Here is a 27,585-nt window from a genome sequence, read left to right as displayed (position 1 = left end):
CTGAACAAATTTCTTGGCCCTCAGGGTCTACCTTAGAAAGCAAGATGGCTTTCTCCTAAAGTTTCCATATTGACGTTTCCACTTAGCCTGAGGTATTAATCCAGGCATAGCAGAATGCATTAGCAATTGCATATATTCTACCCTGGCCTGCAAGGATGAAGTTTTGGGCAATTCTATCATCCATAACAATGCTGATCAGTGACTGAGGCTGACCAGAGTGCTTTCCAGGGATGAGGTGTCATTGATTATTTCAACTAAAATTAGGGACAAATTTTGTACCACCTTTTCTAGTTGGATTACTCTTAGAGTAACAAAGATAACTGCCCTCAGGGTACATATAAATAATGTATCAGTAGTCCCTCTGGAAATCTTCCCTGAGTAACCAAAAGTAAGTACATTTAAAAGAGATTTCCACTGTCATCTGAGGCCTCTGTGATACTGGTGGTGTTTCTTTAATCATGTGAAGATCTCTTGTGACCCACCCCCATGGCTTGAACACACCAATTCCAGTTGACAAGTAAGGCTTGTCAAATGGTTAGTGGTGAGTCTGTTTTGGTTCATCTCAAAATGAGAATATCAGTCCACAGAATCACAAAGTCTCTGTGGGTCAGAGCTTTGGTTGTGACAAGGGGTCAGTAGTAAGCTAAGAGTTGCTTTTAAATGTACCTGTTTCAGGGAATCGATGAGTCCTATACAACCAACGATGCTTCTGAGTGGGGACTTCCTCCCTTCTCTGTAGGCTCCAGCAAACAAAATCATCAGTCATGGAGGCTTGTAGCTCAAATAGGTTATTAGGTTTGTGGTACCTCAAAGTAGGGAGCATACCACAGCTTGCGGATTAGCATCCAGTGTAGGCCTGTGGGTTAGCTGTTATACAAGACAAAAGAGAATGCCCAAGTGAATCGGCTACTGTCTCTAATATTCAAGAATCCAAAGTGATGCTAGGCTGGCTTTTGGTTGGGGGAAGGGAGACAATTTTTCCTTAACCTCCAGAGTGATAGAGCATTGTGGTTTTGTCTGCAGAATCCCCCCAAAACGCGAAGAGCAGACTTCCGGATTTTGTTAGGCTTGATCAGTCACCGTTGCTGGTGATGGTGTGCTAATACCAGAGTCAGAGCCATTGAGTCAGGCTTCTGACCCTACAGCCAACTGAATAACGTCTATCACTGAAAGCTTTGGGCATCATACTGTAGTGGCAGTCACAATAAATCCTGACCTGCCCCCTTGTAGTAAATGGAAGAGGAATTTAGGTACTCCTGAGGGAATACTGCAAATGTATATTTGTGGCCTGGTAGCATGAATGAGAATTAGTCTTTTTGTTTGGGTGCTAGACGGATGCAAAAGAAGACTTCGGCAATGTCCAGGACAGTGTATCCAGTGCCATCGGTCTGTGCCAAAAATTTAGTTACATCACAGTGTATGGAACGTCCAGGGCTATAGGAACAATGGAATTCAATTGGTGATTAATCCACTGTAAACCTCAAGCCCCTGGTAATTTTTTTCACTGAACATAAGGTCTGTTGAATTGAGATCCTGCAATTCTTACTACTTCTGCTTCATGTGAGTCCATAATGAGAGCTGGGACTTTACTTTTTCCTCCTGAGATTCTATGTTGTTCCTGTTGGACCATACTTGAGGAGCAAAGGTAACAATTTATGTGTTCCAGTATCACTTTTGGAATTTAGAGCATATACAGTACAAGCCTAAAATAGGTAAAAAATAACTACCTATTTTATATTTTGAAATTGGAGCCACAGCATTAGTATAGTGAAGCCACAACAAAAGTGCTCTAAAAGGGGATCTATCTTGTTTATCCAAGCATGTTCACTATAGAAATATCCTAGAAAATATGAAACAAAAAGCAGTCAGTACTTCTACTTGTAGGATATACAGCATCAGAGGGTAGTGGAGAATTGTTGCCCAATAAATAGAGTAGTAGTTATAGTACATTTAAATAAAGACAAATCTTGACCTCTACCTCACTACATACATAGATACCAATTCTAGATGGATTGCAGATCTCAATGTGTATGGTAAAACAATAAAACTTTTTAGAATAAGGCATAGGAAAATATCTTCATGGCTTGGAGAAGACAAAGATTTATTAAACAGGACACAAATTACATAGCCATAAAGAAAAAAAAAAGTGCTGTTACATTAAAATTAAGAACTTCTGTTCATCAAATGTCAGCATGAAGAGTGAAAATGCATGCAAAACAACCTTTTCAATAGAAATATTCTACAAAGTGTTTGTGTCCAGAATATGTAAAAAATCTGACAATAATAAAAAGGCAGATAATCCAATAAAGATGGACAAAAGACTTGAACAGACATTATATAAAAGATGATATCAATTGGCCAATATCCATGTGAAAATGTGCTCACCTTCAGTGGTTTTTCAGGGAAATGCATATTAAAATCACAATGCAATACTATTACCCATTCACCAGAATTGCTAAAATGAAAAAGAAAGATGTATGTTGGCATGGATGTGGAGCAATTGACATATTATCCACTACTGGTGAGAATGTAAATTGGTTTATCATTTTATAAATCTGTTTGGCAGTATCATAAAAATCTGAACCTATACATATTCCCTGACCCAGGAATTCAACTCCTAGTTATATACCCAACATAAATTCTTCTCTTAAGAATATACCCAACAGAATGCAAACATTTACCAAAGGACATATACATGAATTTTTAAAGTAGCAGCACAATTTGCAGCATCACAGTGAATAAATAAGTTGTATGCATATACTAGAATGCTATTCAGCAATGAGAAGGCATGAACTATTGTTATATACAAAAACATGGGTGGATTTTTCAAACATCATGTCCAATAAAAGAAGCCATAATGTATGCATACTTTATGATTCATATTTTATAAAATCCTATAGGTGCACGAAAGAGCCTCTGGCCTTCTGGTAATGTTTGATTTTTTTACTTGGGTGTGGTTACGTAGTTATGTTCACTTTGGAAATTCATCAAATGTGTAATATTGATTTGTATATTTTTCTGTACAGCAATAAAGTATTTACATAAGAAGCTAATTGGAAGTTCTGTGCTTTGCAGTTGAATTTTCAACTGTTTTATGTCCTTTTAGGGTAGTCTTTCAAGGACCCAGCTATTTAATTTTTGAACTCCCAGTGTCCAGTATTTTCTTATTGCCTAAGGCAATAAGCCTGACAGCCAATACTTTCTCTGAGTTGTGTTTTCAGTTTTCTGCTCACAGATGTAATTGGTTTTCTTAACTCTATAGTTGTTGGGTTCAAACTGAATAAACCTAGGGTTCTCTGGCATTGTGGGTAGGGATAGGAATTGGGGATCAAACATTTTATATAGACGGCCATCCAATCCTCTTGTTTTTTAAGTCTACCTCACTCTTGCTTTCAGTCATACCTACTGCCCTTAATTTCTGAGATTATGAGGTAAAATGTGGTTTACTACTTCTTGACTTCTTAACTGCAGCCTTGTTGCTCACCCTCTGATTCTCTTCCAATTCCTATAATTTTCTTAATAAACATTACCACTACAGTATTTGTACTTTTTTGCTTTCTAATAAATGAATTTGTCTGTAAATTCTACCTTTTAACAAATACTCATATAATGTTTGCTATGTGATTATACACTGTTCTAAGCACTTAAATATTAACTCATTTAGTTCTCCTTACAAGTTATAATGGAGGTATCGTTAGTTATAGATTTTTAGTAGCATCTTGTACATTTAGATGTATTTAATTTGTATTGTTGTTGAGTTCTAAGCATTTTTAATTCTCATCAGCGTATTTTTACTTAAGCCATGAATTATTGAAAAGAGATTTTTAGTTTGTAGAAATAGGCTCTTCTCTTTTGAAATAACTGCTTGTTCAAATCAATTAATACTTTCCAAATCTTTAATAGTGTTGTAAGCTAAGTCTCTGTCTCTGAGAAAGCTGAGTTAGAACACTTTGTTTATAGATTTTTAATTTTCTTGAAATCTAGGCAGTGTTTACATAATTTGTTTTATGCATTGTCATTAGGTATATACATGTTCATGATCTACATTTTCATGGTACATGTATTTTCACTGCTTTATTTTCAAGCTTTCCTTTTTTAAAAATATCAAATTTGATACTCTATCTTTTTAATAGTTGTTTTGTCCATTTATCATTATTGTAAATTCTGACATATTTAAGTAATTTTTAACTTTTTAATTGTATATTTTGTTTATTACACTTCTCTTTTGCTTCTTTTTTCCCCCCACTATTCTGTCCTCTCTCAATGGACTCATTTTTTATTCATTTTATCCCTCTCGGTTGGCTTAGGAAATTTTCACTACTCACTTTCAGTTTACTAACCCCACTCCTCAGGATTGTGTATGTGTGTTTGGTCTAGGTTATTTTATCTTTTTAAAAAATTAGCTATAATTATAATTCTTTTGCAAGTTACAGGCTCTCTGGCAGCTTTTACAATTTACACTTTAATCTTGATGTTATGAAGTTTCCTTACCTTATGTGATTTAATATTTATTTATTTTTACTCTTTCTCAGTAATTGGAGTGTACTTTTATTCCCAGGACTAATATTTCTTTTCTTTTTTTTTTTTTTTTTTGCGGTACGCTTGCCTCTCACTGTTGTGGCCTCTCCCGTTGCAGAGCACAGGCTCCAGACGCGCAGGCTCAGCGGCCATGGCTCACGGGCCCAGCTGCTCCGTGGCATGTGGGATCTTCCCAGACCAGGGCACGAACCTGTGTCCCCTGCATCGGCAGGCGGACTCTCTCGCCACCAGGGAAACCCATATTTCTTTAATTATTGAAATTTCTCATTCTTAGCTACAAATTTTCAAATGTTGTTCCTCTGGTATGCCTTTTATTGTATTTCTCACAACTGCTGTAAAACATTTTGTGGAGCCTCTTATTCTAGGTCCTTTAGGCCTATAGCTTCAGCCCCACTCACAAATTTGTATTTCTCTTAGGGTTCAGGGTTTGTTCAGGTATTTATTAATATCATGCCTTGAAGTTTTGTCTCGGTCTCTTAGTTAAATTTATGTTTGCTCTATGTTTAGAGCAGAGGGGATTACCTCAAAGTATGAATTTCTGTACTATCTTTAGCTGACTATTTTTAACTGTGTTTTCTCTTCCTCCTTTCTTTTAGGACTTGTTTTAATTCCAGGAGGTGCTCTTGGCCAGATTCTGGGAGGTATCATTATTTCCAAGTTACAAATGTCTTGTAAAGGCCTTATGAGATTTGTAATGGTTACATCTGCTGTAACACTTGTTCTGCTTGCATTTGTAAGTTTTGTACACTGTGATTCAATACCATTTGCTGGGATCACTGAAGATTATGGCGGGTAAATATAATTTTATATATATGAGATTTTTATATCTAATCCCAACAATATATTTCTTTGTCGATTAATAATTATTTGTCCAGTAAGCCTAATATGCTCATATCATTCTTGGCATTATTGAACATGTAAAAGAAACATAAGGCATAGTTTCACCTTTCACTTTAAGGGCAGAAATATCATAATGATAGCTTGTAGTATGACTGCTTATGCATTCATTCTAAAGAAAAAAAAACATACTGAAATTAATCAGAACCCAGAAGTAGAAATCTATATTAAAGTGAGTAGCAACTAGGAGACCATACTGTTTGTACAAAGCCAGTCTTACCTTTGTTTTTGAATTGGTATGTCTGCCTTCTTATCAAAGAATGGAACTGAAGACATCTGAAAGTATGCGTCAGTAATGTCTCCTTTTGGTTAAACATGCAGAAATTCAAAGAACTGGGCAGAGATTGATGTTAAAGAAGAGAAACAGAACTGGAATTGGAAACCAAAGGACTAAGCAAGTAAAATAAGTAAAGAAAACAAGACTTACACTTGAGCTACAATGAAGTGGCTTATGGCAGACCAATGCTCCCACTGAGAACACCTAGAAAAGCTGAATAACATTTTAAAAATGTGTTTAAAGGCATCAGACAGTTGTTTAGGCAACTAGGAATTTAAAGACCAAAATCCTGGAGAAAGGCAAACCTTGTGAGGAGAGGAAATCTTCTGCAGTTGCATTTTACCCTGAGTATATTTACTATTTCTGGACATTGGCAAGAAGCTGGCAATTCTGGCAAAGTGGGCAAAACGCATCTAATAAGATGACAGAAAACTGGCACAGATTTTTGACTGACCTTTGAGCCTAAAGAGACAAAAATTAGGACATTAAAAAGAATACCAGATGAAAATATAAACTACACAAAGCAAAGAAGAGCAAAGGAAATTGTAACTAGGTAGATCATTTTTTCTTATTTAAATCTCTTTAAAAACAATTGTTTAAAACAGATTAACATGCAATATGGGTTTACATGAAGTGCTGTCATGTGTTGGTAGCCTGTATTAAGTCAAAATGTATAGTGTAAACCCTGAAGCAACCACTAAAAAACAATGAGTCATAGCTAATAAGCCAACACAGGAGTTAAAATAGAATTTTCCAAAACTGTTTGATCTCAAAGTAGGCAGAAAAGTAGAAAAAGAGAACAAAGAAGAGATAGAATAAATAGAAAACAAATAGAAAGAGGATATATTCAAACCTGACCACATTAGTAATCACATTAAATGCAAATGGTTGTAGTATCTCAGTTAAAAGGCAGATAATCTTCAGTTTAATTTCAAAAAAGCAAGACTATATGCTTCATGAAAGAAATGCACTTCAAATACAGACACAAGTAGATTATGTATAAAAGGATGGGAAAAGATATAACATGTTAACAGTAGTCAAAAGAAAGCTCATATCAGTGACCAAGTAGATTTGAGAGCAAACAATATTAGCAGGAAAAAATAATGTCATTATGTACTATAAATTGGCCAATTCATCAAAAATTAATAACAATCCTAAATGATTCTGCACCTAATGAAAGAGCTTTAAAATATGTGGAGCAAAAACTTATACACTGCAAGGAGAAATGTAGAAATTCACAAGTGTAGTCAGCTATTTCAGTATTCCTCTCTTAGTAGAAGTAGGAAAAAAAAAAACAACAGTGATGATAAAAAAGATTTGAATAACACTGTCAACCAACTTGACCTAATTGACATTTATAGAACATTTCAATGTAACAAAGCAAAATATGCTTTCTTTTCAAGAGTGCCTAAAATAGGGGCTTCCCTGGTGGCGCAGTGGTTGAGAGTCCGCCTGCCAATGCAGGGGACACGGGTTCGTGCCCCAGTCTGGGAAAGATCCCACATGCCGCGGAGCGGCTGGGCCCGTGAGCCATGGCTGCTGAGCTTGTGCGTCCAGAGCCTGTGCTCTGCAACAGGAGAGGCCCCAAAAGTGAGAGGCCCGTGTATGGCAAAAAGACAAACAAAAAAAAGAATGCATAAAATACTTACCAAAATAGACCATATTCTATGAAACAAAACTCAGTAAATTTAAAGGATCAAATAATAAAATGGAAGTAAAATTTCTGACTATGATGGAATTAAATTAGAAATAATAAAAAAAGATTTCTGAAAAAGCCCCAGATATCTGGAAACTGAAAAAAACCTTCTACATAAACTTTGGGTCAAATAATTTCTCCTAAAGGGAAATTGTAAAATATTTTGAAGTGAATGAAAATGTAAACACACATTAAAAAATTTGTGGGAGGCTGTTAAAGCAGTATGTAGGGCAAAATGTATAGCATTAAAAGTCTGTATTAGAAAACAAAAATGTCTCAAACCAGTGACATTTGTTTCTACCTAAAAAACTATAAACATCAAAGCAGACTGATTGTAAGTTAAGTAGAACAAAGCATGCAATTGAGATCAGAATAGAAATCAGTGGAGTAGAAATGAGAAAAATAATGGAGAAAATCAGTAAAATCGCAGGTGTTATTTTGAGAAAATTGATGAAATTGCTAAACCACTACAGAGAGAAAATTACCAAAATCAGAAGTTAGAGATCTGTTGTTAGTATAGGTTCTACTCATATAAAAAGGTAATAGGTTAATATTATGAACAACTTTATGCCCATAAATTTAACAACTACCATGAAATGGGTAAAACCTTTGAAAGACAAAAAACTCACTTAAGAAGAAATAGCTAATTTTTATATCTAGCAAATAAATCAAATTTGTAGTTAAACGCTTTCCCACAAAGAAAACTCCAGGCCCAAATGTTTTCATTGGGGAATTCTACCAAACATTTAAAAAATATCTGTTCTTACACAAATTCTTCTAGAAAATTGAAAAGGAATGGGTACTCCCTAACTCATTCTATGAGACCTGCATTATCCTGATCTCAAAACCAGACCAAGACATTGTAAGAAAGGAAAACTATAGACCTATATCACTCATGAGTATAGATGCAAAAATTCTTAACAGAACTTTAATAAATGGAATCAAATAGTATATTAAAAGGAAACTAAATTATGATCAAACAAGATTCATATAGAGATGCAAGGATAGTTTAATAGTTGAAAATCGATTGATACATAATCTACCATATAAATAAACTAAAAATGAAAAAAATTTATAATCTCAATAGATGTCAAAAATGCTTGATAAAGTGCAACATCTATTCCTGATGAAGTACAAAACTAATAATGGAAGGGATTCTATGAAAATGTACAGCTAACATCATACTTAGTGATGATTATAGACTGAATGTTTGTGTTTCCCCCTCCTTCCAGATTCATATGTTGAAGCCCTAATCCCCAATATGATAGTATTATGAGATGGAACCTTTAAGAGATAATTAGGGTTAGGTAAGATCATGAGGGTGGACACCCCATGATGGGATTAATGTCCTTCTAAGAAGAGGAAGAGGCTAAAGCTTTCCCTCTATCGACTGTGTGAGGATAACAATGAGGAAGGTGATGTTCTGCAATCCAGGAAGACAGCCCACACCAGACACCAAAGCTGCCTACACCTTGACCTGGACATAGTTTCCAGAACAGTGAGAGATAAATGTCTGTTGTTTAAGCCACACAATCTATGATATTTTATTATAGTGGCTTGAGCAGACTAAGACGATGAAACATTGACTAACCAGGAATACAAGGATATCTGTTTTTAGTATTTTTATATTAACATTGTTCTAAAGGTTCTAGCCATACAATAATGTAAGAAAAATAAACAAAAGACATTACAATAGCAAAAGTAGAAGCAAAACTGTGTTTATTTGAAGTAAACACCATTGTCTATATAGAAAATCCAAAAAACACTATAACTAATAAAATGAGTTTAGCAAGTTTGTAAGATCAAATCACACAACCCCATCCATTAGCACAGAGGCTGCCTGAAATCATAATAAGGTCACAGATACCCCAAAACACACCACCAAACGTGGACCTACCCACAAGAAAGACAAGATTCAGCCTCATCCACCAGAACACAGACACTAGTCCCGTCAACGAGGAAGCCTACACAACCCACTGAACCAACCTTAGCCACTGGGGAACGACACGAAAAACAATGGGAATTATGAACCTGCGGCCTGCGAAAAGGAGACCCCAAACACAGTAAGTTAAGCAAAATGAGAAGACAGAGAAATATACAGCAGATGAAGGAGCAAGGTAAAAGCAACAGACCGAACAAATGAAGAGGAAATAGGCAGTGTATCTGAAAAAGGATTCAGAATAATGATAGTAAAGATGATTCACAATTCTGGAAATAGAATAGAGAAAATACAAGAAATGTTTAACAAGGACTTAGAGGAACTAAAGAGCAAACAATCATGAACAACACAATAAATGATATTTAAAATTCTCTAGAAGGAATCAACAGCAGAATAACTGAGGCAAAAGAAAGGATAAGTGACATGGAAGATAAAATAGTGGAAATAAATACTGCACAGCAGAATAAAGAAAAAAGAATGAAAAGAACTGAGGACAGTCTCAGAAACTTCAGGGACAATATTAAATGCACCAACATTCGAATTATAGGGGTCCCAGAAGAAGAGAAAAAGAAAGGGACTGTGAAAATATTTGAAGAGATTATAGTTGAAAGCTTCCCTAATATGGGAAAGGAAATAGTTAAGTTCAGGAATCACTGAGAGTCCCATACAGGATAAATCCAAGGAGAAACACACCAAGACACATATTAATCAAACTATCAGAAGTTAAATAGAAGGAGAAAATATTAAAAGCAGCAAGGGAAAAACAACGAATAACATACAAGGGAATCCCCATAAGGTTAACAACTGATCTTTCAGCAGAAACTCTGCAAGCCAGAAGGAAGTGGCAGGACATATTTAAAGTGGTGAAGGAGAAAAATCTACAACCAACATTACCCAGCAGGGATCTCATTAAGATTCAATGGAGAAGTTAAAACCTTTACAGACAAACAAGACTAAGGGAATTCAGCACAACCATACCAGCTTTACAACACATGTAAAGGAACTACTCTAGGTAGGAAACACAAGAGAAGGAAAAGACCTACAATAACAAACCCAAAACAATTAAGAAAATGGTAATAGGAACATACATTTCGATAATTACCTTAAATGTAAATGGATGAAATGCTCCAAGCAAAAGACACAGACTGGCTGAATGGATACAAAAACAAGACCCGTATATATGCTGTCTACAAGAGACTCACTTCAGACCTAGGGACACATACAGACTGAAAGTGAGGGGATGAAAAAAAGATATTCCATACAAATGGAAATCAAAAGAAAGCTGGAGTAGCAATTCTCATGTCACACAAAATGGAGTTTAAAACAAAGACTATTACAAGAGACAAAGAAGGACACTACATAATGATCAAGGGATCAATCCAAGAAGAAGATAGAGCAACTGTAAACATTTATGCACCCAACATAGGAGCACCTCAATACATAAGGCAGATTCTAACAGCCATGAAAGGATACTTAATTGATATTTATAGGACACTCCATCCAAAAACAACAGAATACACATTCTTCTCAAGTGCTCATGGAACATTCTCCAGGAGAGATCAATCCTTGGGTCACAAATCAAGCCATGGTAAATTTAAGAAAATTGAAATCGTATCAAGTATCTTTTCTGACCACAGCGCTATGAGACTATAAATTACAGGAAAAAATCTGTAAAAAAATACAGACACCTGGAGGCTAAACAATACACTATTAATAGCCAAGAGATCACTGAAGAAATCAAAGAGGAAATAAAAAAATACCTTGAAACAAATGACGATGAAAAGACGATAACTGAAAACCCATGGGATGAAGCAAAAGCAGTTCTAAGAGGGAAGTTTATAGCAATACAATCCTACCTTAAGAAACAGGAAACATCTCGAATAAACCACCTAACCTTGCACCTAAAGCAATTAGAGAAAGAAGAACAAAAATACCCCAAATTTAGCAGAAGGAAAGAAATCATAAAAATAGGATCAGAAATAAATGAAAAAGAAATGAAGGAAACGATAGCAAAGATCAATAAAACTAAAAGCTGGTTCTTTGAGAAGATAAACAAAATAGATAAACCACTAGCCAGACTCATCAAGAAAAAAAGGGAGAAGACTCAAATCAATAGAATTAGAAATGAAAAAGGAGAAGTAACAACTGACACTGCAGAAATAAAAAAAATCATGAGAGATTACTACAAGCAACTCTATGCCAATAAAATGGACAATCTGGAAGAAATGGACAAATTCTTAGAAATGCACAACCTGCCAAGACTGAATCAGGAAGAAATAGAAAATATGAACAGACCAATCACAAGTAATGAAATTGAAACTGTGATTAAAAATCTTCCAACAAACAAAAGCCCAGGACCAGATGGCTTCACAGGCGAATTCTATCAAACATTTAGAGAAGAGCTAACACCTATCCTTCTCAAACTCTTCCAAAATATAGCAGAGGGAGGAACACTCCCAAACTCATTCTACGAGGCCACCATCACCCTGATACCAAAACCAGACAAGGATGTCACAAAGAAAGAAAACTACAGGCCAATATCACTGATGAACATAGATGCAAAAATCCTCAACAAAATACTAGCAAACAGAATCCAACAGCACATTAAAAGGATCATACACCATGATCAAGTGGGGTTTATTCCAGGAATGCAAGGATTCTTCAATATACGCAAATCAATCAACGTGATACACCATATTAACAAATTAAAGGAGAAAACCCATATGATCATCTCAATAGGTGCAGAGAAATCTTTCAACAAAATTCAACAGCGTTTATGTTAAAAAAAACCCCAGAAAGTAGGCATAGAGGGAACTTTCCTCAACATAATAAAGGCCATATATGACAAACCCACAGCCAACATCGTCCTCAATGGTGAAAAACTGAAAGCATTTCCACTAAGATCTGGAACAAGACAAGGTTTCCCACTCTCACCACTCTTATTCAACATAGTTTTGGAAGTTTTAGCCACAGCAATCAGAGAAGAAAAGGAAATAAAAGGAATCCAAATCGGAAAAGAAGAAGTAAAGCTGTCACTGTTTGCAGATGACATGATACTATACATAGAGAATCCTAAAGATGCTACCAGAAAACTAGTAGAGCTAATCAATGAATTTGGTAAAGTTGCAGGGTACAAAATTAATGCACAGAAATCTCTGTCATTCCTATACACTAATGATGAAAAATTTGAAAGTGAAATCAAGAAAACTCTCCCATTTACCATTGCAACAAAAAGAAAATATCTAGGGTTAAACCTACCTAAGGAGACAAAAGACCTGTATGCAGAAAATTATAAGACACTGATGAAAGAAATTAAAGATGATACAAATAGATGGAGAGATATACCATGTTCTTGGATTGGAAGAATCAACATTGTGAAAATGACTCTACTACCCAAAGCAATCTACAGATTCAATGCAATGCTTATCAAACTACCACTGGCATTTTTCACAGAACGAGAACAAAACATTTCACAATTTGTATGGAAACACAAAAGACCCCGAATAGCCAAAGCAATCTTGATAACGAAAAATGGAGTTGGAGGAATCAGGCTCCCTGACTTCAGACTATACTACAAAGCTACAGTAATCAAGACAGTATGGTACTGGCACAAAAACAAATATAGATCAATGGAATAGGAAAGCAAGCCCAGAGTTAAACCCACACACGTATAGTCACCTTATCTTAGATGAAGGAGGCGAGAATATACAATGGAGGAAAGACAGCCTCTTCAATAAGTGGTTCTGGGAAAACTGGATACTACATGTAAAAGAATGAAATTAGAACACTTCCTAACACCATACACAAAAATAAAATCAAAATGGATTAAAGACCTAAATGTAAGGCTGGAAACTATCAAACTCTTAGGGGAAAACATAGGCAGAACACTCTATGACATAAATCACAGCAAGATCCTTTTTGACCCACCTCCTAGAGAAATGGAAGTGAAAAGAAAAATAAACAAATGGGACCTAATGAAATTTCAAACTTTTGCACAGCAAAGGAAACCATAAACAAAATGAAAAGACAACCCTCAGAATGGGAGAAAATATTTGCAAATGAAGCAACTGACAAAGGATAAATCTCCAAAATTTATAAGCAGCTCATGCAGCTCAATAACAAAAAAACAAACAACCCAATCGAAAAATGGGCAGAAGACCTAAATAGACATTTCTCCAAAGAAGGTATACAGACTGCCAACAAACACATGAAAGAATGTTCAACATCATTATTCATTAGAGAAATGCAGATCAAAACTACAATGCAGTATCATCTCACACCAGTCAGAATGGCCATCATCAAAAAATCTACAAACAATAAATTGTGGAGAGGGTGTGGAGAAAAGGGAACCCTCTTGCACTGTTGGTGGGAATGTAAATTGATGCAGCCACTATGGAGAACAGTATGGAGGTTCCTTAAAAAACTAAAAATAGAACTACCATACGACCCAGCAATCCCATTACTGGGCATATACGCTGAGAAAACTATAATTCAAAAAGAGTCATGTACCACAATGTTCACTGCAGCTCTATTTACAGTAGCCAGGACATGGAAGCAACCTAAGTGTCCATCAACAGGTGAATGGATAAAGGAGATGTGGCACATATATACAATGGCGTATTACTCAGCCATAAAAAGAAACGAAATTGAGTTATTTGTAGTGAGGTGGATGGACCTAGAGTCTGTCATAACAGAGTGAAGTAAGTCAGAAAGAGAAAAACAAATGCCATATGCTAACACATATATATGGGTTCTAAAAATAAAAAAAGTCATTAAGAACCTAGAGGCAAGACGGGAATAAAGACGCAGAACTTCTAGAGAATTGACTTGAGGACATGGGTAGGGGGAAGCGTGAGCTGGGACAAAGTGAGTGAGTGGTAGTGTATATATAGATATATATACACTACGAAGTGTAAAATAGATAGCTAGTGGGAAGCAGTAGCATAGCACAGGGTGATTAACTCGAGGCTTTGTGACCAGGTAGAAATTTGGGATAGGTAGGTTGGGAGGGAGGTGAAAGTGGAAGGAGATATGGCGATATATGTATATGTATAACTTGATTCACTTTGTTATAAACCAGAAACTAAAACACCGTTGTAAAGCAATTATACTCCAATAAAAATGTTTTAAAAAACCCCAAATATTTAACAAAATGGCAAAAAGTACATACCTAGCAATAATTACTTTAAATGTAAATATACTATATACTCCAATCAAAAGACATAGAGTGACTGAAAGAATACAAAAACTACTAGAGTTTATCAATAAATTCTGTAATGTTCCAGGGTGCAAAATTAATACACAGATGTCTGTTGCATTTCAATACAATAACACCATAGTATCAGAAAGAGTAATTAAGAAAACAGTCCTATTTACAAATGCATTACAAAAAAACAAAATACCTAGAAATAAATATAAGAAGGTAAAGGACTTGTACTCAGAAGACTATAAGATGCTGATGAAAGAAATAGAAGACAACACATGCAGATGGAAAGATAGACCAGGTTCATGAATGGAAGAATTAATATTGTTAAAATGATCATACTACCCAAGGCAACCTTCAGAGTCAATGCAATCCTTAAAAATACCAATGACATTTTTCACAGAACTAGAATAACTAATGCTAAAATTTGTATGGAAACAGAAAAGACCCCTAACAGCCAAACAATCTTATGAAAGAAGAAATCATGCTCCCCTGATTTCAAACTAAACTACCAAGCTACAGTCATCAAAACAGTATAGTACAGGCACAAAACCAGACACATAGATCAATGGAAATGAAACCACTCTTATATGGGCAATTAAGCTACAACAAAGGAGGCATATACAATGGGGCAAAAGACAGCTTCTTCAGCAAATGGTGTTGGGAAAACTGGGCTGCTACATGCAAAAGAATCAAGCTGGACTACTTTCTCATACCGTGCAGAAAAATAAATTCAAAATGTATTAAAGACAAATGTAAGACCTGAAACTACAAAACTACTGGAAGAAAACATAGGCAGTACACTCTTTGACATCAGTTTTAATAATATTTTTAGATGTCTCCTCAGGCAAAGGAAACAAAAACAAAAATAAATGGGACTACATCAGACTAAACAGGTTTTGTTCAGTAAAGGAAATCATCAACAAAACAAAAAGGCCTACTGAATGGGAGAAGATATTTGCAAAGGATATGTCTGATAAGGGGTTAATATCCAAAGCATACAAAGAATACATACAAATTCCACTCCTGGGTATTTACCCGGAGAGAAGAAAAGCACTAATTAGAAAAGATATATGCACCCCTGTAATTATTGCAGCATTGTTTACAATAGCCAAGATATAACCCAAGTGCCCATCAATAGATGAATGGATAAAAAAAGATGTAATATACATACAATGGAATATTACTCAGTCATAAATAATAATGAAATCTTGCAATTTGCAACAAGGTTGGAACTAGAGTGTATCATGCTAAGTTAAATATGTCAGACAGAGAAAGACAAATACTGTATGATTTCACTTATATGTGGAATCTAAAAAACAAGTGAACAAGCATAAAAAACAGAAACAGAGCTGTAGATACAGAGAAAAAACAAGGGCTTGCTGGAAAGGAGGGAGTTGCGGGGAGGAATTAAAAGGTGAGGGAGTTTAAGAGATACAAACTTTCAGTTGCAAAATGAGTCATGGATATGAAATGTGCAGTGTGGGGAGTATAAAAATAACTATGTAATATCTTTGTGTGGTGATATATTGTAACTAGACTTACTGTGGTGATAAGTTTGAAATGTACAGAAACACCAAATCACTATGCTATGTAACAGGAACTAACAGTCTTGTAGGTCAATTAGACTTCAAAAACAAACCAATTAAAGATGATACAAACAGATGGAGAGATATACCAAGTTCTTGACTGGAAGAATCAACACTGTGAAAATATCTATACTACCCAAAGCAATCTACAGATTCAATGCAATCCCTATCAAACTACCACTGGCATTTTTCACAGAACTAGAACAAAAAATTTCACAATTTGTAAGGAAACACAAAAGACCCTGACTAGCCAAAGCAACCTTGAGAAAGAAAAACAGAGATGGAAGAATCAGGCTCCCAGACCTCAGAATACAGTACAAAGCTACAGTAATCAAGACAGTATGGTACTGGCATGAAAACAGAAATATAGATCAATGGAACAGGATAGAAAGCCCAGAGATAAACCCACACACATATGGTCACCTTGTTTTTGATAAAGGGGGCAAGAATATACAATGGAGAAAAGTCAGTCTCTTCAATAAGTGGTGCTGGGAAAACTGGACAGCTACATGTAAAAGAATGAAATTAGAACACCATACACAAAGATAAACTCAAAATGGCTTAAAGACCTAAATGTAAGGCCAGACACTATAAAACTCTTAGAGGAAAACAGGCAGAACACTCTATGACATAAATCACAGGAAGATCCTTTTTGACCCAGCTCCTAGAAAAATGGAAATAAAAACAAAAACAAGTGGGACCTAATGAAACTTAAAAGCTTTTGCACAGCAAAGGAAACCATAAACAAGACAAAAAGACAACCCTCAGAATGGGAGAAAATATATGCAAATGAAGCAACTGACAAAGGATTAATCTCCAAAATTTACAAGCAGCTCATGAAGCTCAATATCAAAAAAGCAAACAACCCAATCCAAAAATGGGCAAAAGACCTAAATAGACATTTCTCCAAAGAAGACATACAGATCGCCAACAAACACATGAAAGGATGCTCAACATCACTAATCATTAGAGAAATGCAAATCAAAACTACAATGAGGTATCACCTCACACCAGTTAGAATGGGCATCATCAAAAAATCTACAAACAATAAATGGTGGAGAGGGTGTGGAGAAAAGGGACCCTCTTGCACTGTTGGTGGGAATGTAAATTGGTACAGCCACTATGGAGAACAGTATGGAGGTTCCTTAAAAAACTAAATACAGAACTACCATACGACCCAGCAATCCCACTTCTGGACATATACCCTGAGAAATCCATAATTCAAAAAGTTATGCACCGCAGTGTTCACTGCAGCACTATTTACAGTAGCCAGGACTGGAAGCAACCTAAGTGTCCATTGACAGATGAATGGATAAAGAAGATGTGGCACATATAAGCAATGGATTGTTACTCAGCCATAAAAAGAAATGAAACTGAGTTATTTGTCGTGACGTGGATGGACCTAGAATCTGTCATACACAGTGAAGTAAGTCAGAAAGAGAAAAACAAATACTGTATGCTAGCACATATATGTGGAATCTAAAAAAAAAAAAGAACGTTCTGAAGAACCAGGACAGGAATAAAGACACAGACGTAGAGAGTGGACTTGAGGACATGGGGAGGGAGAAGGGTAAACTGGGATAAAGTGAGAGAGTGACATGGACATATATACACTACCAAATGTAAAATGGATAGCTAATGGGAAGCAGGCACATAGCACAGGGAGATTATCTCAGTGCTTTGTGACCACCAAGAGGGGTGGGATAGGGAGGTTGGGAAGGAGACACAAAAGTGAGGAGATATGGGGTTATATGTATATGTATAGCTGATTGACTTTGTTATAAAGCAGAAACTAACACACCATTGTAAAGCAATTATACACCAGTAAAGATGTTAAAACCAACCAACCAACCAACTAACTAACTCATAGAAAAAGAGATCAGATTTGTGGTTAACAAAGGCAGAGGGTTAAGGGATCAGGAATTAAATGAAGGCAGTCGAAATGCACAAACTACCTGTTATAAAGTAAATAAGTACTAGGGAAGTGATGTACAACATGACAAATATAATTAATACTGCTGTATGTCATATATGAAAGTTGTTAAGAGGGTAAACTCTAAGTTTCATTACAAGGAAAAATTTTTTTCTCTTTAATTTTGTATTGATATGAAATGATGGATGTTCACTAAACTTATTGTGATAATCATTTCATGATGTATATAAGTCTAATAATTATGCTGTACATCTTAAACTTATACAGTGCTGTGTCAATTATATCTCAATAAATTCTGGAAAAAACTTAAAAAAATAATGTTAACAATACTATCAAAAAGAAATACTGTAGAAGAAAAGATCAATATATAAGATTCTATGGCATTTTATATACTACCTACAAACAAGTTGAAATTGATATTAAACAACAATACCATTAACAATAGTATCAAGAAAAAGAAATTCTTAAGGATAAATATGATAAAGATGTAAAATCCCTTTGCACTGATTACTGTAAAACATTGCTGACAGTAATTAAAACCTACATTTTTAAATGAAGAGATATCCCATATTTGTGGGTTACAAAACTCAGGATCTTTAGAATGTTAATCCTCCCTAAATTGATGTATGTATTTGATGTAATCACAATCAAAATCCCAGCAAGCTTTCTTTTTTAGATATTGGAAAAATGACTTTTAAATTCATATAGTTATGCAAAGGATCTAGAAAAACCACAAACAATTCTAAAGAACAAAGGTGGAGGACTAATGCTATTTGATTTCAAGACTTATTATAAAGCTACAATAATCAAGAAAGTAGTACTGTTGTAAATATAGACCAATAAGTCAGTGGAGCAGAATGGAGAGTCCAAAAGTAAGCACACACATATATAGATAATTAATTTTTGATAGGGTGCATATGCAATTTAGCAGAGAAGATACAGTCATTTTAACAAATGATGCTGGAACAATTAGATATCTATATTTAAACAAACTTTGATCCATATCTTATACCATGTAAATAATTCAAAATGGATTGTAGATGTAATTGTGAAATATAAAATTCCAGGCATATGAGGAAAATTTATGTGAACTTGGGTTCAGCAAAGATTTCTCAGTTATGACACCAAATATGTGATACATAAAGAAATATATTGATAAATTGGTCTTCATTAAAATAAAAAGCATCTGCTCTTTGAAAGATCCAATTAAGGTAATGCAGAAACAAGCCATAGACTGTGAGAAGATATTTGAAAATCATATATCTAACGAACTTGGTTTCTAGAACATATAAAGAACTTTGAATGCTTAGTAATATCCACAAAAATGGGCAAAGGATTTAAGCAGATATTTAACCAAATAATAGATACAGATGGAAAATAAGCACATGGAAAGATGTCCAGCATCAGTCCTTAGGGAAATACGTATTAAAAACCACAATATGAAGTTACTGTATCCTTGTTAGAATGTCTAAAATTAAAAAGACTGACTATTCCCAGTGTTGACAAGGAATATAGGAAGCAATTGAAATCTTACACACTGCTTGTGAGAATGCAAAATAGCACAATCACTTTGGAAAACTGTTTGACAGTTTCTTAAAAAGTTAAATGAACACCTACCATATGATCCAAACATTCTACTCCTTAATATTTATCCAAGAGACATGGAAGCATATGACCATGTAAAGACCAGCTGCATGAAAGAAGCCAGACAAAGAAAGTGCACCTAGTGCACTATGAAATTCCAACTAATGAACAGTTTCAGAAAGTAGATCAGCAGATGCCAGGTGGTGGAGGAATTACAAAGGAGCATGAGGGAACTATTGGGGGTGATGATTATGTTTGTTAACATGATTGCAGTGATGATTTCACAAGTGTATGCAGATTGTATGCTTTAAAAATGTACAGTTTATTGTATATCTGTTGTACCTAAATCTGTTAAAATTATTTAAATAATCATATTTCATTGATCTCATTGATATCTTTGTGTATACATTAATAAGGATAATACAGTTGTATTATAATTACATTCAATCTCTTCTTTTACAGAACAGGGCAGTTGGGAAACCTGACAGCTCCCTGCAATTCTCATTGTAAATGCTCATCTTCATTTTATTCTGCTACATGTGGAAGAAATGATATTCGATATTTTTCTCCTTGCTTTGCAGGTTGTACATATTCTAAAACATTAAAGAATCACAAGGTAATTATCTTTTTCTCAGCTTCGTCCTCTCCATTAAGAAGTGCAACTTATAGATGATGTTTATATTTTACTCCTGCTCTCTATAAAATCCTTTCCCCCTCTTATTTTCCCTTTCTTTAATTTTTCTTAAATTATGGCTTCATGTGATCACAATACATAGGACTTGTGAGAATTGGGAGTGAGTAGGGACCCAGGTTTTAAAAATTCTGCGTTTCTCTCTCCCCTCTCTTTGTCTAGTCTGTATGAGGGGAAGAGAGCAACAAAGAGGATATTTCCTGACCCATGAGCATTATATCATCTTCCTTAGCAGGCAATAAAGTACTTTATTAGTACTTTATTTATTAGTATGTACATAACAATATTCTTTTTCCTGTTACACAGATCATTTTATCACAGTATATTAGCATGCCTGACCAACTTTAGTTCCTCGTTGTCATATTTTCACTGGCCTACTATTTAACAATATATCTTCAGTTTTTAATTGAATATTAATTTAAAAAGATTATATACCCTTTAAAAATTCTTTCTTCTTAAATGTTTAAAATGATTCTTTAAAATTTTCAAATTTAAAATGGTTATTTATATGTATTATGTATTTTAAAAACTATTACATGTTTTCAATGATTTATATATTTTAAAATATATTTAAAATGATATTTTAAATCTATAAAATATATTACTGTGGGAAGCTTTAAATGTAATAGAAAACCAAAATGAATTCCCATATGTTAGTTACCCATCCTCAACAATTTATTAACTTACGGAAAATCTTAATTTACACTCCTGTTTACTTCCTCTCCTCCATTTTATTTTGACAAGTAAATGATTTTTTAAATCTCATGGTGTCACCACAGAATAAAGCAGAACTACTTGACCTTGGTGTTTTGATCCATGGGATATTCAAGAGCTAAAAGTGCCAGCCACTATATAGCTTCCACCCATCTTTCTTTTACTGGGGAATCCCTTTTAGGGATTTGTTTCTATTTCATAAAAATCTTTATAATTTCCTTTCATTTCTCTAAGGAATAATTAATAATGAATAATGAAATAATTCACAAAATAGTGACTCAAACTGTGTGATAACATTTGATGCTGAATAAAAATTGAAAGAATAAAATATTTTTGACAAAAATTAGATCTGTTACGAATTACACAGGACAATTAACCTTGAAAGAAATAATGGCTCTGAAGGAAAACTGACAATAGCAGAAGTTATGATTAGTACAATTTGATACAGATGAAACCAATTAATGGATAAAATATACATTAATTTCAAATGGGAAAGAACTGATGCCAGTAAAAATAATTTTAACAAAATGAAAATTAGAGAAATACCATATACAAAAAATTATTGTCTAAATTGTGTTAATGGAATTCCCTCTGGAAAATTTTTTTCAGTGAAACTATGTCAACTTTGAAATAATTCTGATTAAATGTTCGTATTCAAAATATAAGGGTCAAATGTATTAGAATTGAGTGCTTTTCAATTACACTTATGCAAAAGTTTACAAGAGGAGTGGTAGGAAATACTACACCTTTGAAGATTTCTAAGTTTCTATAGAAAATCACAGCTTTACCAAAACTGAAAATAGATATCTGCTCTTCATGTTGATAATATTCCAAGTGTTTTGCCTCATTGAGACCCACATATTCTTATCCATGCTATCAAGATCTTCAAATTTCCTTATATAGATACGAAAGAAATCTTGGGATTTTCTTCATGATCTTCTCACTGGGACTAGCTCTTTTCAGCAGCTGATATGGCTTTCAGTATAAAATAGCAGTATCAGGGATCTTCTTCCAGAGACTGCTGTAGTCCAACAGGAGCCTCATTCTACATATCTATAGAGAAGGGAAGTCAGTCTCATCCAAAGCATTAAGGATTACAAGAAGCCAGTCTTCAGGATCTCTTCCAGTTGAAATATCCCTAGAATATTTTAACTTCATTTACTGATTTCCCCCCTTTGTGCTATTTTTGTCATATATTTTATTTCTCCACATATTTTAAAGGACACATACTGTTATTGTTTTTTTGTACAGTCAGTATGCACTTATATTTACCCACTTCCTTGCATTTCCATGTTTTCATATGAGATTTTTTTTTTCCTTAAGAACCATATTTCACTCCCATTTCTGAAAAGAAAAACTGTCTTCACTTGGTATGGAATTCTGTATTGGCAGTGATGCCCACCTGCCACCCCACCCCCTGACCGTGGCCCGGCGTTTGAAAGATGTCATTATATTGTCTTTATGTCTCTGGCTGCTTAGCTGCTTTTAAGATTTTCTCTTTGTTTTTGACTTTTAGCAATTTTACTTTGATATGCCTCGATGTGGTTTTCATTATATTTATTTTGCTAGGGTTTCACAGAATATCTTTAATCTGTGGATTTATGTCTGTCAGTTGGAAAATTCTCAGCTATTATTTCTCCCTCACTTTCTCTTCTTTTATTGGTTGTGGAGGAGGCACCATATATTAATTTAATATTGCTGCATAACAAATTACTACAGCCTTAGTGTCTTTAAATAATACCCATTTATTAGCTCACAGGTCATAAGTCCAGATATGGCATTGCTGGTTCCTCTGCTCAGAGTCTCACAAACTGAAATCAGGGTGTTGGCTGAAATACATTCCTTTCTGGAGGCTCTGGGAAAAAATCTACTTCCAAGGTCATTCAGATTTTGGGCCAAATTCAGTTCCATTGGGCTGTAAAAAATGAAGCCCCTATTTCCTTGGTAGCTGTCTGCTGAGGGCCAATTTTAGCTCTTAGAGGCCACCCCCATTCTTTGCCACATGACTCCTTCCATCTTCAAAGCCAGCAACAGAATCTCCCTTGTGACACATGTTTTGAATCTCTGACTTCTAATTACGTGAAGTTTACCTCTGTTTCTTAAAGTCAGCTATGCCATGTAACATAACTTAGTAAAGGGATTAAAATCCACCAATTAACATCAATCTAGGGATTATGCAGGTTTATAAAATAGCAGGATGGGAATCTTAGGTGCCATCTTAGTATTCTGCCTAACAGCAGACTACAAATAGACCTTTCTACTGTATCCCATACTTTTTTGCTCTTTTCTCTATTTTCCATCTCCTTTTATCTGTTCTGTTCTAACATTTATGTTTCTGTAGAATCCAAGTCCCTGGTAAAATTCCACATCATTTAAGATATTTTATCCATTTACCCTCTATTTTCTGGAAAATATTAATCATAACTATTTAAAGTTCTTGCTATTTAGTCTATCTGTAGTAGTCTACTTATATTTGTTCTTGTCCTAATTTTAAGCCAATTATTCTTGTCATTTTGCATACCTTGTAATATATGAAATCCTGAACATTATATATGAAAAATGTATCTTAATATACAGTTGTCTATTTCTCTCTTTATTTTGACTTCATGTATTTTAGACCCTCTAATTGTGTGCATACACATTAATAATAGTCACAGCTTCTTGATCCTTTTATCTTTACAAAATGTCCCTTTCTATCTCGGGTAATACTCTTTGTCTTGAAGTTTGTTTTATATATTAAACAGTCACTGTAAGCTTTCTTGCTGTTTTCATGGTTTATCTTACTTCTATCATTTTATTTTCCAACTGTTCATGTCTTTATGTTTAAAATGTCTCCTGTAGCCAAGGTATAATATGCTTTTGCTTTTTCCTCAGTTCTGTTAATGTCTGTCTTTCAATTGGAGTTTTTAGACAACCGACATTTATTATAATTATTGATATGGTAGACTTAGATCTATCTTCTTCTTTTATTATTTGAATTGAATATATTTTACTATTTCATTTTAATATAATTTTTCCTATTTTGGTTGTATCTCTTTGGATATAACTCTACAGCTCTTCAGCCCTTCCAGAGCCTAATATCTTGTGATTCTACCATCTGTTCACTAAACTTTCTTCACATTTTCACTTTTCCCCTTAGTCATCTTAGGTTCTATGGTCTGCAATTATTTGTTGTACTGGATATCTTTTTTCTGACCTCCAGATCCACTTTTCACCTTCTCTACCCTCCTCACTGTTCCAAGAGACCAAACTATAGGATGAGAGTTCTATTATCATATATAATCTATTGTCATATAGACTATGATAATAAGGAGTCTTGATAGAAAGTCAGAAAGATGGGGGGAAAAAGTGAAGTCGTTGTGTTTATTTTCTTGGTTCCCTCTCTGAGCCATGGACTGACTGCCTCCCTTGCCTGCAAGTCTTAATTTCTTTCAGGGAGGCCTTCTCCATATGACCTTCTCCTTCTGGTAACCATTCTTACCCTAGGACCCTTCAAATCTACTTTCAAAATACATGCTAGATCTGACTATCTTCATCATTTTCTCTGATACCCGGGCCCCAGTCACCAATGACTTGCATCTTACTTTAAGAGCTTTTTAACTGTTTTCTCTGCTTTTACCCTTGCTTTCACAGTTCAGTAGCCTCAATATAGCAGCTAGAGTGATCTTTTAAAAAATGTCATTTATACATCTATCCCTCTAATGGTTTCACATTACTAAGAATAAAAACTGAAGTTCTTAAATTGCTCTTGTAATTACCTACCAGTTTCTATATAAATCCTTCCCTCACTCCAATTTCATTTTCTCTTAGTTTCCCTCATGTTCACTCTGATTCAAACAAAATTTTCTCCTTGCTTTTCTTTGAATTTGTCAAGCAAGCTCCAGTCCCAAGGCTTTTCAATTTCTGTTTTGTTTTTCCCACCTGGAATATACTTCTTTCAGGTAACCACATGGCTCACTCCCTTACCTTCTACAAATCTCTGCTCAAATATCACTGTATCATTGTAGCATTACCTGTTCATGCTAAACTCACCCCTATAATCCCTGTTTTTTTTCCTTACTTTATTTTTTCCTCCATAGTATTCATCACCATGTGCTCCATTAAAGGTTCTTTTTTTTAAAAAATTGCCTATCTCATGCTAGTAAAAAATTTCCTACATGAGGGCAGGGATTTCTATTGTATTGTTTACTATGTTTTCACAATACCTAGAATGATGTTTGGCACATAGGCATTATTTAAAAAATATGGTAGAATGAATGATTTGCTATTTAGATATTTCTATTTTCCTTTAATATATCCAGTAACCACTTAGCAGCTTCCCTAAACAACGGACATGGTTTTTGTACCATCATTTTCTGAATCACCCAGGTTCAAGCCATCTTTATTTCCTCTTATTCTTTCACTGGTAACTTAGTTTAATATTTCTACTGAATTTTTAAAATTATTATTATTATTTAATTTAGAATCTTTTCAATAGATTAACAAATTGCTAACTGGTCTCTGTATCTCCAACTCTGTTTAGTTCTTCTTAGAAAATATCACCTATTCATCTTCCTTGAGTTATCAATAATAATATAACAGCCCCAAGTTTTCATTCGTTCCCATTAGGGACTACATTATGACTTATGTTGGCTTTAGGCACTTTTGCCTTTTTAAACCCCTTCCTTCACTTAAAAAAAGAAAGAAAGAGAGAGAGAGAGAGAGAGAGAGAGAGAGAGAGATTTAATGTACAACTGCTTTGGCATAAAGACAAATATGATCCAGTCTGGATGCATTATAATATATTCATTATTATGATATTTATTTTTCCTCTGATTTTAAAAGACACTAAAATTAAAACCTTTTTTTTTTGGTTCTGAAAGTATTATGGGTCCTAGGTACACTGTGCCTACTCTGCCTAATAGATAACAGCCCTGTCATCATCACATACAAAATAAAGTCTTGCCTTTGCAGCATAGTTCTAAAACTGTCTACGATTGGGTAATTCTCCATATTTCAAATCCCAGCTAAAATTCCACTTTATTCATTACTTTGTCCTTAATCTATATCTCTCTCCAACAATTATTTGTACAATTAACTGTAAATATTTTTAGTGAAATTTCTTAAATTAATAGAATTTTTCCTAAGTAACTATAATTATATATACACGTACACAATTCTTTGTTAGGTAAAATACCTTGATCTTATTTATCATTAGTGGTTCATTTGTAAGTTATGAATGGCAGATTTAATATAAGGATATTTACTAATAAAACTGCCTAGTCTCCCTGTAGTTATTGATTTAATTTTTATTTTACAATTATAAGAGTTTTTGTCTTATGACTATATTTCTAAAAGATTGTTTCCTGTCTTCATTTTCATAGACATATTACAATTGTTCTTGCATTAAAGAAGGATTAACAACCTCAGATAATCAAGGTGACTTTATTGACGCTAGACATGGGACATGTGATTCAAAGTGCTATAAATTACCTTTGTTCATTGCTTTTATCTTTTCTACAATTGTATTTTGTGCTTTTGCTGATATACCAAACATCCTGACCATCCTTCGGTGTGTATATGTTATTCATAATCATTATTCATTTAATACATATGAAAGACAAGTTTAGGAAGGTTTTAGAATATTGTAGTAAATGATTTATGCTTTTGTTTCAAGGTAGCAACTGGTAGAGGGGAAAATTGTTATATTTTCAAAATTCATGTATATGCTTAATTCTCTATTTTAACTAATTTATTTGCATAAAGTATGTATATAGATAACACATTTAGTTTAACTTAAAACTAAATTTATTTACTTAATTTAACACACCTGGAAAATTCATAAATATAGGAAAAATCTTAATTATAACACATGTGATTACAATGTTGATTCATTGGTTATAGATATTTATTGACTATTTACTTCTATATTAGCCAGTTTGACTATGAGAAGACATCAGTGTCATCAACAAAGGAACATAATAACTTCTAGAATTTTGGAATTTTAATACATAAGTTTATTACTATTCTAAATTAAACCAACATTTGTTATTCATTTGTTCTTCCTGAATATATGAAATATATTTAATGTTTGTTTTTACCATAGTAGCAGAATAATTGGTCATTGTTTCCAGATTATTTTTTTCAAAAGACTAACATAAACCTTTAGGTCATGAGGAGCAATTTGTTGTACCCTAGGAAAACAGAGTAAAAAACATGAATAAATATATGCAAAAGAAATCTGAGTTGGGCACATATGGTCTCTGACTTCAATGAACTTGCAGTTTAGATGGGAGACAAAACTTTAACATATCAATACAGTGAAGCAGGTTTTTACTTATTCACCTAGATCTGGCACTGAAACTACAAAAACTAATAAAATATGGACCTTGCCTTCAAGCTGCTTAGAGTTTACTAGGGGGAGAAAAACACATAAAAAGGAGTGCAGGGAGGGCTTCCCTGGTGGCGCAGTGGTTGAGAGTCCACCTGCCGATGCAGGGGACACGGGTTCGTGCCCCGGTCCGGGAAAATCCCACATGCCGTG

At 34.3% G+C, this 27,585-nt stretch overlaps 1 protein-coding gene across 1 annotated transcript in view; it reads left to right on the top strand.

Moving 5' to 3' along the window:
• Positions 1-27,585, top strand: part of SLCO6A1 (solute carrier organic anion transporter family member 6A1) — a 96,184-nt gene that overhangs the window by 47,916 nt on the left and 20,683 nt on the right. The window contains exons 8-10 of the mRNA XM_024739678.1: positions 5,136-5,331; positions 20,120-20,273; positions 26,426-26,613. Of these exons, the coding sequence (XP_024595446.1) occupies positions 5,136-5,331; positions 20,120-20,273; positions 26,426-26,613 (538 nt within the window). The remainder of the gene's footprint in view (positions 1-5,135; positions 5,332-20,119; positions 20,274-26,425; positions 26,614-27,585) is intronic.

This window comes from Neophocaena asiaeorientalis, unplaced genomic scaffold, assembly GCF_003031525.2.
Source record: "Neophocaena asiaeorientalis asiaeorientalis breed wild unplaced genomic scaffold, Neophocaena_asiaeorientalis_V1.1 scaffold146, whole genome shotgun sequence".
In the NCBI taxonomy this organism is placed as follows: Eukaryota; Metazoa; Chordata; class Mammalia; order Artiodactyla; family Phocoenidae; genus Neophocaena; species Neophocaena asiaeorientalis.
This window is presented reverse-complemented; position numbering and strand designations above follow the sequence as displayed.